The sequence below is a fragment of the Gigantopelta aegis genome, chromosome 8, assembly GCF_016097555.1.
Source record: "Gigantopelta aegis isolate Gae_Host chromosome 8, Gae_host_genome, whole genome shotgun sequence".
Classification (NCBI taxonomy): domain Eukaryota; kingdom Metazoa; phylum Mollusca; class Gastropoda; order Neomphalida; family Peltospiridae; genus Gigantopelta; species Gigantopelta aegis.
The window spans coordinates 80134467-80152099 of NC_054706.1; the positions used below are offsets into that span (position 1 = coordinate 80134467).

General features: G+C 36.2%; 1 protein-coding gene across 2 annotated transcripts in view; it reads left to right on the forward strand.

Annotated features, from left to right (window-relative positions):
- Nucleotides 1-4601: 4601 nt before the first annotated feature.
- The window catches only part of LOC121378733 (cell division cycle and apoptosis regulator protein 1-like), a 59259-nt gene continuing 46227 nt past the window's right edge, over nucleotides 4602-17633 (forward strand). Inside the window, exons 1-7 of one of the 2 annotated variants that reach the window (XM_041507019.1) lie at nucleotides 4602-4682; nucleotides 10712-10761; nucleotides 11474-11646; nucleotides 12048-12259; nucleotides 12658-12778; nucleotides 16025-16166; nucleotides 17060-17324. In XM_041507019.1, the coding sequence (XP_041362953.1) occupies nucleotides 10713-10761; nucleotides 11474-11646; nucleotides 12048-12259; nucleotides 12658-12778; nucleotides 16025-16166; nucleotides 17060-17324 (962 nt within the window). In that variant the 5' untranslated portion in view covers nucleotides 4602-4682; nucleotide 10712. The remainder of the gene's footprint in view (nucleotides 4683-10711; nucleotides 10762-11473; nucleotides 11647-12047; nucleotides 12260-12657; nucleotides 12779-16024; nucleotides 16167-17059; nucleotides 17325-17633) is intronic. The other variant, XM_041507020.1, reaches the window with a different exon arrangement.

The following is a 17633-nucleotide window of genomic DNA, read 5'->3' on the forward strand; positions in this document are numbered from 1 at the left end:
TAAAGCTTCCGGGTCTGAACGGAAAGACCCAAAGTTCTGCGAATCCTTGATCGATCCAATTGATGCTGCAACTCAGTGTTTCATCATGTTCTAATTTTCACTTCATTATTTTAAAGTCCCTTATTAAACGTACTATTTTCTTTGCTGTGTACGTCATATTTTAATAAATTGATTTAGCAAGGGTTGTACTTGTTTTCATTACAATACATCTTTCAGAATTAATGCATATATTTCAACGTAACCACACAGGTGTCAAAAAGTAAATAAATATACAGAACATCACATACGTTTTTTTTGCTTCCTATTTATTGCACGAGTTTATTGTGCGCAGGAATATTTACCACGAGACTTTACATATGTCGCCATTCTCTCTTATATTAACTGCGAAACCACCATTTTTTAAAGGTTTTTTTTACCCACCGTGTCCTTTTTGCGTTTTTTCAAATTAGGTCCTGACATTTTACAACTCTATTTAACTATATGCCGGGCTAAGGTGATGTCACGTTTAATAAATACTCATAAACCGCTTTAATTTCCACACGTAGCGAAATGAGTAAAGGGAATGTGCGACTATATTACTAAATGTTATCGACACTTCTAATGACAGTGCCGACTTTGTAATTGACCGCGATGTCGAGTTCAAACGGATACATTTTTTTTCTTCTCACACCTGCAATGCTAGGCCCGTTATTATTTTATTCCAAAAATAGTTATATTAGCCAAATCACGTTAGTTTACATTTTCTGACGTGCAATTATAGTTTGTGCAACAATGATCCGTCGTTCATGTCGATATTGGTTTTGCATAACCGACAGATGAACGACAAAATCATTCGTGCCAAATTTTACGCCCTGCAGACACGACAGTACATACCAAGCCCTGTTAATAATTTGTAGAGCACTGGTTGGAACAAGAAATAGGCCAATGAGCTCATCGACAGGGATCAATCTCAGATCAAGATTCATGTATATGCAATATGGGTAATGTTTTACCAAATGACTAAATCTATTTGGTCACACTTAAATAAACGCTAACCAAGTATACTTGATTGGCAGTACACATCCAAGGTGAGTGATTGCTTGCACCATAATGTTTTTCTCAAAAGCGTTTTTTTATGATCTACCTAAACTATGGTAACCGCATGGCTTTTGCTTGCTGGTTGAAAGCCGATTTAATTCCATCAATTTATAATTATATTTACCATGGTATTCTTCACAATGTGGACACAATCCTGAAAAAGAAAGAGATAAAGTAACTGTTCATACTGTCTGACACTGAATATTCAATATATTATTTGACAACTTCTTGGCGTATTTTACCCAAGATCCAACAGAAATTGCAATGTAAAATTTGTAACGTCTGGATTGGCAACATAAACTAAAGTGTCATCGTTACACTATATTAATATTTGACACAATAAATGTATGTATGTATCAATTAATATATTGTAAAAAGAATAGCACGGTACACACATCACCGTCTGGTCATTTTTTAAATAGATGTTAAAAGATTAATATCAACCCACCACAACCACTATGAACAGTCTCTGGAACAATTTTAAAAAGGAAGTACATATGCCTGTGTAAATTCTACCTTACTCGACTTGAGATCCTGCACAAACATCATCATGCTCTAACTTCTAAGTGTGTCATTCTGCAGTAACAGGACAAATTGGCGTCCCCTAACTTTAGTACTAAATAACTCGGTAAAACTAAAATATTTAAGTAATATTTTTGTTTGTGTCATCTTAGTAAAGAATCCATTCTAATATCTACACCATTTTGAGGTTGTAAATTATATCTCTGGCATTTTCTTGGAATATTTCCCTGAGAAGATAGTAAAAGAAACGGTTGTCCCCATTGCCTGGTTTCTAATTTACAAGGTAGCCATTAAGTGTAACCAGTACGTATTAAATAACATGTATTTTGTCATATACTCCCCATGAAACATAGTATCCTTCATTGTCCAAAAGAAATTGTTAGCTGCTAAATATCTTTAATAATCGAAGTTTTTAGATTAAAAAAATCCATGTCCCCAGATTTCTTGTCATCTACGTCACAACTACTTTGAGGTGCTAGAAAAATAGAATTTCCATAAAACTATTATTTCCATGTGGTATTACAAGTTTGCGAACGTTCATTTTTTAATATCCACGACAGCCATGTTGTTTCTGTTGAAATGATAACCCATATTGTTCATTTTTATACACTATACAGATGCGTATATTTATTACATGTCATCTATATATGACAAAAGTAATCGATTACGATTACTTTAGAATGTCACGATTACGATTACTATACATATATACAAACGAGTATAACTGATAGATCAGAAACAACATAACTCGGACATTCTTTTTATATGAACATATTTTCTTACTAAAAAAACAGTAGTGTCAGAAATAGAATAAAAATTATTTTTGTCAATTATTTCTTTCATTTTGTGAGCATCTGTTTGTGATAAAGATTCTCCAATAAAAATGTATTTTCTACTAGTAGATACAATTATTTCCTATAATCGTTTATGGGCATATAGCTAAAGGTGTACTCTTTAAATGTTAAAACACAATTTTATAAAATCATGATTTGCAGTAGCTGTCATTATGCAACTTTGAGATAGCACCTTTAATGCCGGTATAACAGATCACAAACTCAGAATGGTTCTTGACAGTTTTGCTCAAAAGTTACTTATAAATGTTTATAAATATTTTGTTTTGGAGAGGGATAGGGGTAAACTGTCATCAGAAAGGGTCTCTCGCATATTTTAACAGCAATGAAATTGACACATGTTGACCAAAATGTGTTATAGTCTGTTCCAATAAAGTGCACAAATCACCTGTTTACTGACATCTCTTTTAATTTCAAGAGTAAACACCATCTTGTACATCAATGAGAATCAAAACAAGTAAATGCTAAATTAGGTAGACTATCATTAAATAGATATTTACAAAATATTTACTTGTCTGTTTAATATGTAAGAAATAATCGACGAAAATAATTTGTATTCTATTTCCGACAGTACTTTAGTCCCTACTACTCTTACTAATTAACTATTGTGTCATCTACGTACCCGTCATCTGCGTCACTTTTATATCGTGACGGAGATGACACTGACATCCAATAGCCAATGATTTATAAATCAGTGTGCTTTACTGGTGTCGTTAAACAAAACAAACAAAATTTTTGAGTGTGTTATAAATAAAACAATTAGTGTCCATCATATAACAAAGATAGGCTACGTCAATAGGCCCCGATGTTAAACTGGAAGCAGGTAAGCACCTCGAACATCCTCCCGCAGTCATTTAAAAAAAAAAGAAGCGAAAACAACAACAATCCCACAACAACCCAGCATTTCCCCTAAAACGCAGCCCTCTCTCCATAAATCAAGCATAATTCAGTCAAACATGCTTTGATTTTAGCTGTGCAGTTAAATGCTAATGTGATAATTGGAGGGCTAGTTGAATTTGAGAAGGGCCAGTAACATTTTTCTTCAACTGGCCCTGCTGGCGACCATAGTTTTCACGTTAATTTTCAACCCTGTTATGTTTTTATCTATACGAACCTGCGCTATACTTTCTTATGGTGAGGTATAGGGGCGTCGGTTTTCTTTGTGTAGCGTTAACAACATGTAAGTTAAATTTAATGTCATGTCATGACTGGACTCGAGAATAATCAAACTAAAGCTCTGTGGCATCAGAATTAGGAAAAAACATATGTATTTCACACAGCAGCTTGCGACCATTTGGTTGTCGACGATTGCTAAAACATTACATATTCAATTCATTTCAATTTATTTTAGTACTTATATCCAATAATTAAGGTTCAAGAACGCTTTCCTGGGCACACACCTCCGCTATTTGGGCTGTCTGTCCAGGACAGTGGATTAGTTGTTAGCTGTTAGTAGTTAGTGAGAGAGAAGTGCCCCCCCCCCCCACTCTAGGATTTTGATCAGGGTACGGCCCTGTAGTGGTCGTACACCTACCCAATGAGTTGTTAAAATTCGCTCTGGGTGGGAGCCGGTACCGGGCTGCGAACCCAATAACCACCAGCCTTATGCCCGATGGCTTAACCACAACACCACCGAGGTCGGTAGCATTACACAGAATTTCCTCTAGCCTTCCCTTATATATCAATATCAATAATGTGAGGGATGGAGGTGATTTGAGCTATTATAACTATAAATTGTTTTATGTTGTTTAATGATATTTTGTTGTTCATTATTCTTATCATTAGTTTTATTATTGCTGGGTCACCAGATTGTGTTTATATGTATAATTATATGTAAACATCACATGCAAGCACGGTAATAAAGCATGTTGTACTGTATTGTATTAATTTTACTTTCCGAGCTTGGCTTACAGCTACGTCCTTTTTTTTTTCTCTTCTTTGTAAAAAAATATAGTTTTGAGCTAACCCTACAGGACGACCAGAAACATGTTTTGGATTTGCCAAACTTGGTAATTTTAAGCTAACACTTACAGGTAAAATGTAAGATGATTAATAATGGTCAAAATAAAATGTAACATCCGATTTTATATTTGAAGTCCCCCCTCTCCACCTAAAACTAGGCGTTAATGCGGTGCGCTAGTACATTTGGTGGGAAAGTATAACACAGTAGTCGCCATTTTGTTACAAGGTTCACTTATCGTTATTGAATTTAAAAACATTTATCAATTACAGGTATTCAGAATATCATAAAGTCACAAATATTGATTTCAGCATGTATTGCTGTATCAATAATTACGTTTTGCATGAAATATTTCCAAATATGCTAGGTAGTTAGATTATGCGTGACATGAATTGTCTCCCTTTGCAATCTGATCGCCACTGCATTCATGGGGACATTTGTTTTCATGATAAAAAGCATTAAATTTTGCAATCAAGAGTTCTGCCCATTCCACATAAAAAGTGTGGTAGTTTTTCGTTCTATTAGGTAAACTTTGTTTCTCAGCTTCAAGAGATGTAATACTTCTAATCAACGTGTACAGTGGTGCCCGGTGTGAATCCGCATTATCCGGGTCGTTTCGCCCTAAAACCATTTTGAACTCTGTGTTGTTTCGCCCTTAGTCCGATGCACTCAGGGTTGGTTCGCCCAAAATCTCATTCCTACCGAGTTGGTTCGCCCCCCCCCCCCCCCCCCCCCCGCAAATAAATATATTTGTTATATTATTTTTTTTTACTTCTGTTTATTCATTACCAAATATTAGGTGAAATCAACATACTGTACTCGGCGTTTGAACCTCAGGTGGGTATGTAGTATATTTAATAAGAAACCACAGCACATCAGTAGTAATCAGTAGTATGCAGTGTGACTTCATAAATTAATTATTAATGTGAATACATTGTCTACAGGTATATTATCTAAGGCCTGTACATATTTTGTGTATATAGCTTGAGTAAATGATATTCGAAATAAATAAAATTATATTATTTTTATCTGTAAATATAAACACACAATGTAGATCTCAATGTGTGACATACAAAATCAATGCATATAGGACAAATTGATGAATAAATGTACTTTATTAAAAAATAAAAATTAGTACGAATCGAAACATGGCGAAACAACTCTGTTAAGAGGTACGAATCGACCCTGCTCAAAACAACTCATGTGAACTAGTAATAAGGGCGAAATGACCTGTTACCATCCGGTGTATCGGCGCACCTAAGCATTCAATCAAAGACCATTTTCTGTGTGAACATTGTGAAATACTTAATAAAATATGTCTCTCACCAATGAAGCAGTGCATAATCTGAGATACACTACAAAATGTTTTATATCTGTAGTAAATAAACATTTTAAAATTGTCCATAAATGTAGACACCTCCTTGTATCCATAACGATTTGCATGTCCGGTGATTCGGTGCAGTAGATGTGGATCGGTGACCTGCTATTTATAAACTGCCCATGATCTCACTTTGTAGCCCATAAATGCTACACTATTGTCCCAGGATTTTTTAGTACTTTTTTGTTTTGTCTTGTTAAAAATATTATGAAAATTAATGATCATACATGACCCATCTCGTTATCAGTCTCGGAATCGTTTTCTTGAGTGGCACAGTACATACATGTTCATTGTCATGCATGGCTAAGATGCCAACATGGATTGTTTTTCTCCGGTAGATTGTGCACACACGTGGATCTTATTTCGCTTTTATTATTATTATTATTTTATTTTATTATTATTATTATTTTTGTAATAATGTGACAATTGTGAACTGGAATGACTGTCAGTTAAGGTGTAAAACTTTTGTTTTGTTTGTATTTGTTTGTGTTTTCCTTTTCAGTTTAAGTAAAAATAACCGGAAAAAACCCAACAAATTATACCATTTACTATAATTTTAAAAATGCAGGAAAGGTGTTTTTAGACTGGCTTTAACATTCTTAATATCAATAAAGGTGATCTACATCACGTTTATATACACGAAAGCAGGTTAATTAAATATTTTGAAGTTATGATTTAATTATTGATAATTCTAAAAACAAAAATTAATTCTACCCTTAATGTACAATAAATATGTTGATACATGATTGAACATTGAAAAAGGAATTGAATTTTAATTCGTTAAAAACACCGACAACATGACAACTTCCTAAGCATACTTAAGCAAAATACCAAGTGCACCGATACACCGGACATGGTTGTACCAGACTTTTAGCCCCAAAACCAGTTAGCCCTCAGTTAGTTCACCCCCAGTAAGACCGGTTTGCCCCCAGTGTCAGTTCGCCTCCTGTCAATTTTCCCCCAATGGGTTGTCCGTTCGCCCACCAACTATTTGTCAGTTCTCCCCACCCAATAAAGATGATTTAGCGGAGGTTGTTTTGCTCTTTGTTTTTGTTCTTGCTATACATGCGTGTTTGTTTCAAAGGTATTAAGGGGGAGAGGAGAAGGGGAACATGGGTTTGTTTGTCTGTTGGTCTATTTCTCGTTCCAGCCAGTGCACCACGACTGGTATATCAAAGGCCGTGGTATGTACTACCCTGTCTGTAGGATGGTGCTGCTAATTGAAAAGAGTAGCTCATGCAGTGGCGACAGCGGGTTTTGTCTCTCAGTATCTGTGTGGTCCTTAGCCATATGTCTGATGCCATATAACCATAAATAAAATGTGTTGAGTGCATCGTTAAATAAAACATTTCCTTCCTTCCTTCCATAGGGCCTCTTGTGTGACGGGTGAAGACACACCAAACCTTATGTTTTTTTTTGGTTTTTATGCGGGGGGCGAACTGGTAATGCGTTGGGGTGAACTGACATATGTTTTGGGGTGAACATGCTTGGGAGCAAAACATCAGGCATCCTAATCAACATCCCAAACTGCATTAGGCTAATGACAAAACCATGAATGCGATACTTATGGAAACAATATTCTGTATTTTTCAGTTAGGGTACATGAAGTAAAATATATTCCAGTCCGTTAAAAAACCCAAATCAACAACATGATGTAAAATGAATCCATTCTAGACAGTAAACAATAGTGTAACACCATACAGTAAACAGGAAAGGATGGTAGTTTCTAACTCATTCAAGCACAGGCATTTGAAAAAATAACTTTTCCATGCATGCACAGTTTGTCATTTTTAATATTTAAAGCCACTACATGATAAAATATATGTTTTTTAACTATGCACAGTTGATGAACACTTTGTTTAATTTTTTTTATTAAAAGAAAAATTCAGTTTGTCAAGCGTTCTGGTCTGGTCCGTGTTTTATTAACACCTATCGCTAACACTTGATGTCAGTATAGATAGGCATTACGTTCATACCAGTGAATAGTTTGAATTTTTTTTTTTTTTTTAATGCATTGATTCTTAATTTTATTCACAAAATTATTTAAAATTGTAAGGAATGGATTATGTCTACTACTCACTACAATGTGGCACAAAAATGTAGCATACCATTTGCAGATCGAATATATAACGGGGCTTTAAAATAATAAAAATTAAATGTTGGCCTTGTTGATCTGGCACGTGTGAAGTCCTGTGACGTACACCGATTATTAATTCATCTTCGTCCATTTTAAGTCAATTTCTGTGAGTCAAATGAAACCGATGTCGGTAATTTTAAAGAATAAACAAAAGCGAATTAGTAAAATTAATGATTATAGAGTTATTAAAGTTTTGTATGTAGATACTTCTCTGAACTTTATTGTTAAAGGCGCTCTGTCACAGATGGTTGACATAATTAATGACCCAACAAAGTATTATATGATAATATATACATTTGATTTGTACCCAAAAGTACTTTATTGAACCATCTACGAAACCAGTATGATATTTTATAAAAATAATTGAATTATGTCAACGGTCCATAATTCAGAGAAAAATAACGGCTATTTGGAGGGCAGAGGTGTGACGTATTATTTTGAGTCACGTGACGGGCATCCCCCGAATAACTGCTTGAGAATGCTTTACCGTCCTATGTGACGTAGGGTAAATAAAAAAAAAATAACAATGAAAATAAATTCTTAAAAATTAATAAAAACATGTACTGAATGATAATAAGCTTATACATTAATTTATTTTACAGAAGCATGTTAAATGTCGACAATCCCGACTATTTAAGCCTTTGCATCTATAGGTAAATTTATTGTTAGTCTTACGCAAAAAACTAAACATCTGGATCGCAAACACCTTCATTTTCCACCTTGTCAAATTCATTTTATGCAAAATATGCCTTAACAGCTGACTTGGGATAGGAATTGTTACATTTTAAAAGAATACTCTGAAATAGACAGTGTTTATATACGATGTGACTATATATATGATGGCCGTGTATATAGCCTCCACTAATGAGGGCTGGCTATATTCAAAGCAAAAATGTATATAGGCAATAAATAAGTATTTGATTGATCCATTATACCTAACCATCTGGAACAGGAGGAATACATACTAACTACAGTATGAACAGTGCATTTTCTGAACAGGGAAGATGGGGGGGGGGGGGGGTGTATATAAATCTGAATAGCATAATATTGCAGTACTAACAAAAAATTAATAATAAATAAATCAATAAAAATGACAAATTATCAGCTGCTGAGGTAGATTATCGAAAAGAGAGTACACAAACCAACAGCAGGACTTGAACTTAATAATTTTTCTCCGAGTTCAATTCTGAAGCTCCTTGTGTAAAAAAGAGTTAATTTTACCACAAATAAATATGACTAAAAGGTTATTTTGCTGTATTTAGTCATATTTCAAATACGCAAAATTGCAAGGGGCAATAAAACTCAAAATACATATTTTTTATACCAGTAACGCCGAGACCACTCCCGGGCCCCCCTCTAAATTTATGTAATGTTTCTGTAACAACCACCCCCACCCACCCCACTGCGACGTGATTTTTCCAACATTATAATACATGTAATAATAATAATAATAATAATAATAACAACAACAACAATAGTGTATTATTATTAATTATTATTAGTAATATTATTATTATTGGCCTACTACTACCTTTTTGGGGTGGAGGGGGTGGTGTTTTATCTGGGGTGGGTCCTATAAATATGCACGAACGGCAGGCTGAACTTGTCCCTGCACGTAGAACTGGATTCCACTGGGTTATAATAATAAGTAATAATTAAGCCAACCGTTGGACGGAAAAACATGCTACATACTTGGGTTGTGTTTTTTTTTGGAAGGGGGTGGGGTTACGCTGTACATTAAACCGAATGACCACTTTGCGAATCTGTCAAAATAATTTATAAACGTTTAACGAAAAACAACTGGCTGGTCGTATGCCACATTTGTGATGCTGGAAAACATGTTATCCGTTTTTGAACCAAGCACTATAGCGTTGTAACCGTCTAGACTCTCCCCCAGCTAAATTCCATGCACACGCGCCTGATAATAATAATAATAATAAATGGTCAGTTCGTGTTCAGTTATTTTCGTAATGAAATAATATATTTTTTAAAAATTATTTTATTATATAGCCGGCCCTCATTTGCCAAGTCTCTATACACGGTGATCGTTTATATAAAAATTCTAAAAATACATTATACGGTTGTCGTATATACACCTCATCACTACGAGTCTGTTTTGCCATATTTTCATGACTTTTCACAAGAAGACTTCCAAATTTTAAAAATGAAGCTTGTCATGGAATTCCCTCTATCGTAGTTCAATTAAAATGTTTTGGATCATACAATAACTGGGTTGGGTATTCCAAATGAATGTAATTTTCATTTATAATCCATATTTACAGAAATAAGCCCCACGGATTGAGCGACTTTAATGAACATTTTCACTAACTATGACGAAAAACCTCACAAATGAATGACAAGCAGACAACAACAAATTGGATGTTGAGATGCACAAGAAAACAAACTGAATGTATTATTATGGGCAATTGCAGGGGTTGCAGTTTATTTCCATGTTTAAAGTGGTCACGTGACTGTGCCTCCCCACAGTGCCAGCTGTTGTTTGACTTGCTATTGTAGCAGTTCTCTGAATTAGGGCATCCCATCATGCCATACAATGCAAGTTAATCCACTTGTCACATGGGAAACTTCAAAAAAGAAATGCCAAAAACAATTACACACTTGTCATGCATTTTGATGCACACACTTACATATACATTGATAGTGATATATAGCAGGGTTCTTTTCTAGAACCATTGTACATACCTACTCACACAAATATGCTCACACACACATTTTAAATTAAATCTTTTGTGACATGATATATATATATATTTCTTGATTTCCAGAATGGCATCTCAGTTTGGTACTGCGAAAAACCCTCCTTGGGCACGAACTGGTGAGTTGTCTTTAAGTACAGTGGAATTACTGCTAATTAATATAAAATGTTCTTCCATGATTGATGATAATACTTTTTAAAAAAATAATTGAAAAATAAAATGTGATGGCCAGAAATAACATTTGTGATGAGAAAGTTTCAATATGTACTATATTTTAGAAGTTGATACCTTGTAAAATCTAACTATAATTACAACATGTTCTTTTAAAATAATGGAAATACTTGGATAATGTTTCCATTAATGACTGCCAGAATCCAAATCTAAAAACTGATTTTCTAAACTTTGTGGTTTTTGTTCAGAAACGTAGGAGATATCAAACTTAGTTTTCTGGAACATTTTGGTACTTTTATTATGTACAGTTACAGATACAGTTTGACTTTCGTGGCAATTTACCCATGTTTGAAAGAGATATGTCCCTTGAACTTAGGAGATATTGAATTTGTTGGTCCCGGTAAGGGACCTCTAATGGCTTTAGCAGTACTCTCAGAATGATTGTTATTATTTGAAATAAAGCTTGAATGAAGCTTGCATGCTTGTGCTTTGTTTCTTTCACCAAAACCACGAAATGGGAATTGTAGTTGAATTTGGCAAACGAAAAGCTAATTCAGAAATTAAAGAATCGATTCTTTGAAAAGCCTCAATTTTGTTATATAGTTTATAAGACTAATGTTAGACTTGAACACTGTAATTGTTGAATATTTACTGTGCTAGATTTGATTCAAGTGACAGCAGCATCGAGTCCAGGGAATGTAGTGAACCCGGCCCTGGTGTCGCCCCCTGGTGTCGCCAGCCACTCGGTGTACAGTCTGAACTCTGCCGCCCCCTCTCTTGCTCAACAGCAGTTTAATGCACAGCAACTCACTGTGATGGGACTACAGCCACAGGTATGTCCAGGGTTTTACCATTCTTATTTATTCAGATGAATGATTATGTTTAAAATGTGCTTGAGTTTGATAACTTATGCATAGTATCTGTCAATGTGATGGTATAATTACGGTGTTTGGATGATTATTTATTTACTGATGATAATATTAACTGTTTAATCTAAGAGGTGCAAAACACTTAAGTTCCTAAGAAACATTAAAGAAACTGCACATCTAATTCACCCTTCCCCCAACACATAATCATGTTAGGGAGTGTAATTCATAAGTTAATTGTAAGAGTGCGCTTTTTCACTCTTTGACATGAAAAGGGTGATATTTCATTTTGACCAACAATTTGAGAAGGATTCTGTAAACGCTAAGTCTGTATAACGTTAAAGAAAATGCATGATTTTGAATTTCAGCAAGCAATTCAGCAGCCGAGCGCGCAGGCTGTGTTGAGTCAGCCGGGCATAGCCATTCCGACTTCCCTGGCCTCATCTCAAGTAGCCACGGTCAGCTATCCCCTCCCACGCACATCTCAGATCCCGGGCAAACAGAGGGTCTTCACGGGAACCATAACAAAACTACATGACAACTTCGGATTTGTCGACGAAGATGTCTTCTTCCAGACTAGGTGAGCTGAAGTATTGTGTATACAGAGCAGGGTTTGAGGTGAGCTGTCGCAGTGAATTGTGTAGATAGACTTGTAATTTCTTACGCAGAGTGAACTGAATCACTTTGTTTTACTTTGATGGCAAGCCATTTCCTTGTCATGTTTTGAACTGTTTGCAACAGTTCATATGCACATGATCTCGTATCTTGCTTTGGTGGGGTATATCAGATTACTAATATGTAAATATACAATGTAAATGTACATACTTGTGTTTAAGTTTCTGCATACGTTTTTGTTGATCATTTTGATAATATATATATATTTTTTTTTTACAGTTGGTGTGTAACGGGTCTCTCAGAATATTTTTTACAGTAAACACTAGTATTGATAATTCTGATGATAATAAATTTTTCTTACAGTTGCTGTGTAAAGGGTCCGTCTCCCCCCAAAGCAGGGGCTCGTGTTTTAGTGGAAGCCACATACAATGCAAACATGCCGTTCAAGTGGAATGCAACCCGCATTCAGGTTCTACCTAATCAGGTATTGGTTGTTTCAGGTGCTCTTATTCTATGTACTTATTTCATGCTATTTCTTTGCTTTGTGAGCTCTGTCTGGTAAGCAGGGTTTTCATTTTCATTTTAAGACATTATAAACTACAACTTAAAAAGAAATCTGCAAAACATTTGGGTATGACGTCAAACCCGTTTTACCCTCTGGCAGAAACCCTACCTTACCTGAACTGTCAAGTGGCGAGGATAGTGAGAGAAAAGAAAGAACTGTTTTATTTAACTACACACTCAACACATTTTGATTGTGCAGGGTGCAATTTGTTTTTAAAATTTTGATTAGCAGTTTTTCCTACTGGATGGAGAATTGATTAGCAACTATTGGAATTTGATTAGCACTTTAATAAAATGAATAAACATGAATAAAACATGTTCTTTTCAATAAAATTGCATATTTCTTATACATGTATCTGTATTGTGGACTGCTTACCCCAAAATAAAACAAGTACAGAACAGTACATGTGAAGGGTCATCACTGTCACTTGTTTACAAGGCCGTATCCTCCGGAGGTCAAGGGGGGCATGTTGCCTCCCCCCCCTCCCCCTCCACACACACCCAGAGAATCTCACTTTTTTTTTTTTTTTTGGCTATATAGAAAATAGCATAGAAATGTCAGGGTTTAATTTTTATAGTACAACATATTTCTGAATAATATTTGTCAATGGTTATGCTAAGCAGCTTGGTCATCTAACTTGTTCAAAGTGATTTTTTAGTCTTTCCTGAGCTGATTTGTTTGTCTGATCCAAAGTGCGATTGAAGCCGGAGAAAAAATTCCTCATTTGGCTGATCATTCCAACGTATTCGGTGTTCATTTTTGTTATGAAATTGACAATTCTTAAACGATATATATACGTATTTTACCGGAACATTATTTGCCGAGGCAATTCAAAATTAAAAACGCCAAGCTGTTAATTAGTCGATAATACCGTATGTATACGCAAACATTTTCGTGGCTAAAATAATTCGCGATCAAGCTTTCATTTTACATTTTCACAATAGTTTTTGCCAATAATAAAATAAAAACGACCAATATCAAGTGAACTCCTTTCAATGACAGTTTTACTTACGATATAATTATACTCGAGACATTCTCGCCATGCGGTCCGCATGCCGTTAGTCTTGTCCGCATGTATGTCTGATAATACAGGATGCAGAAAACTTGAAAAATCACAAACTAGACCAAATACTATTTATTAGTAGTATTCATAGGTTGCATTCAGGTTTACAAATAACGAAAGCCACAAGTATGTATTGAATATAAGAATAATCAGTGTAAAAACAACAAACTGATATCTCATAGTCACGAGATACCAGACGCGAGTTCAGCCAGCCGTTTGTCGCTAATGTTTGCCAGACTGTTTTTAACGTAACAAGTTAAACCGAACGACCACTTCGACAACCGGTCAAAATAATTATCAGACATTTTGACTACTGGCTATCGCTGAACGCAGATCATGCATAGCACCGAGTGTCACTTGTAGTATAAAACCACGTGGCAGGTAATTTGACGATAAAAATCAAGTGCTTTCGATGTACTATGTGTTTTGTATCTATAGGCATTATTCAAAGCTAAATCGGAAATAAGTTGACGTGTAATTAAATTCGCGGAGCTATCAGAATGTTTGCAATTTTCGCGGTATATTTATTTCGTGAATATATTTGCGTGCACGGTAGGCTACAAGTTCAGTGTACAAGGTCAATGTTGCTTGCAAATTAGGTTACCATGATGACGTAGCAACTAGTACGTTACGTCACTGTTCTTGTTAAAACATCAAACATCCTCCGCGTATTCCGACAGTATTTTCTATTTGAAATACTAACACACGCGAGAAGGTTGTACACTGAGATAAATTTAAAAAATGTTTATCATTGGCGATCAGTTACCTTGGCTGCGATAACGGAAAATCGACACCCCTAAGTGTGTTCTTCTCCCGCGATCTCAATTCAAAGATCAATTTGGTTACAAAAAACATGCATCGCAAACTGCTAGTCATTGTTACAATATTGCATCACGATCGCAAGATTTTGCATCGCTTTTTGCGATGCGAATACGGTAATTTTGCAGGCTGTTGTATAATGAGGAACACAGATAATGAGAGAAGAAACCTACTTTGTCACTCCATTGACTATTTTTTATTGCAGCAAGGGATGTTTTATATGCTCCATCTCACAGACAGGATAGTACATACCATGACCTTTGTTGCACCAGTTGTGGAGCACTCACTTGATTAGAAATGGGTCGAATGCACACCAGGCGAATGCTGTACCACTGGTCTACATCGTGGCTGTGTGTGAAAATGGGTAGGAGCCATAACACACTCGTTGCTGATCTTTACATTCCAGTTCAGTGATCGGGATTACAATTTTTGGCCAGTATCCCATTTGGATACTAACATTTCAAAATCTGGTATCCCACCTGAGATTTTGGAATCCCACTTAAATGAAATTCATAAATAACATCGTAACAAACCTGGACGACACTGTTCTCGTTCCCAGTCTATTGCAACGCCGCAATCGATATTGCGGAATTCGTAATATTCGCAATGAACGGAATCGGCAAAAAGATTTCCTACATCTATTTTTGAGTAATTCTGACATAAATTAATATATAGCAGTAATCTATAAGTGTTTCTGACATTACTAATGATAAACCCACCTGTATCAATTTTCTGCAGATGTGTAATCAACATCTCAAATAAAATTTGAAGGGAGGAAACATAAAAAAACCCCAAAACGACTTAGCAGTTCCTAGTCTATTGCTACGCCGCTATTGCTCCAGTGTAGCATTGGAATGGGTACGAGTTGGGGGAGATATTGTTACGGCATAGCATTAGACTGGGTACGAGCTCGAACATACTGTTACTTAACTTCACTAGTAAATGACGACTTTCATTGTTTCAGCGAAAAATAAAAACGCAGGATTAAAAAAAACCCATCAACATTATATATGGTATCCCGTTGGGATACTGGGTTCTTGAAGTCTGGTATCCAAAATTAAATCCTGGTATCCCCGGGATATCGTAATACCGTTAAGCTCGAACACTGCAGTTGGGAGCTGATGCTGAGATATGAACCCAGTACCTGTCACAACGTGATGGCTGTACCAGTGTTACATCAGATTGTTTTGAGCTATACTGTGCTCATGCTAGTATAAATTAACACACATAGTTTGTACCAAACCCCACAATTTAGACTGTAAAAATTTAATTATATTTTTCAGTCCGGCAGTGCTCAGAATCACAGTGGTAAAGGAATGCCTGGCATGCAACAACAGTCGGTGGGGATGCCAGGACAGATGTCGGTCGGGGCGATGAACCAGGTTCCTCCCCCACTCATGTCTCAGACGCCACAGCCTTCTATGGGTGAACATAATTACCATAATTAGTTAACTTAGCTAACCGAGAGAAATGATGAACCAGGTTCCTCCCCCACACGTCTCAGACGCCACAGCCTTCTATGGGTGAACATAATTACCATAATTAGTTAACTTAGCTAACCGAGAGAATCGAACCAGGTTCCTCCCCCACACGTCTCAGATGTCACAGCCTTCTATGGGTGAACATAATTACCATAATTAGTTAACTTGGCTAACCGAGAGAAACGAACCAGGTTCCTCCCCCACACGTCTCAGATGTCACAGCCTTCTATGGGTGAACATAATTACCATAATTAGTTAACTAACCGAGAGAAACGAACCAGGTTCCTCCCCCACACGTCTCAGACGCCACAGCCTTCTATGGGTGAACATAATTAGTTAACTTAGCTAACCGAGAGAAACGAACCAGGTTCCTCCCCCACACGTCTCAGACGCCACAGCCTTCTATGGGTGAACATAATTACCATAATTAGTTAACTTAGCTAACCGAGAGAAACGAACCAGGTTCCTCCCCCACACGTCTCAGATGTCACAGCCTTCTATGGGTGAATATAATTACCATAATTAGTTAACTTGGCTAACCGAGAGAATCGATGAACCAGGTTCCTCCCCCACACGTCTCAGATGTCACAGCTTTCTATGAGTGAACATAATTACCATACTTGGTTAACTGAAAGAAACTAAGTTGAAAGCCCACAGTGTAACGGCTAGTTCCATTATTGAAATGAGTTTTCATGTTGCTTTTCTTTATTGACTCTGTTAAAGTATTCAATAATAATCTATTATTTAACAGTTGGGGTGTCAACAGAGAAATTCATGTTTGTTGTGTCTGTTGTTTACTGCTGTCTGTTGTGTCCTGACACCTGTTTTTTTTCCCAGGCATGTACCCAGGTGGGGGTCGCGGTAACCCGATGCATGCTCGTAATGACGGCAATCGGTTCAGTAAGATGGAGAGAGACAAACACCGAGACCAGGACCGAGAGAGAGACCGGCGCGATCGCCGAGAGCAGCGACTCAAACGCCAGCGGTCGCCCATCGGACCGAAACCGCGGGAAGTGCGTCGGTCTCGCAGTCCAGTCCGCCGGAGACAGCCCAGAGTGGTTCCACGCTACGTAGTGCAGATCCCTAAAATATCCTTTGACTGGTTAGTCACTTATTTATAGTCTTTCACATCATTCTATGAATTTTTGTTTTTTTGTAAATAATTTGTTTGGTTTGACGTTTAGAAGAAAACTAAAAGTGTTTTGGAAATAACAAAAAAATACTAATTTTGTGTCCAGTTTACAAATCAGTCAGCTCAGAAATAAATAACTAATAGTAAATTCCATAGTATAAAAAAGGTGTTTCCTGTGGGACGGACTATAGATATGCTTACAGTGAAAATAAATTATCACAAAAAGGATTTTTTTTCCTCTTTAAAATATGTTTTGTTTCTTGCAAATTCTTTTGTCTT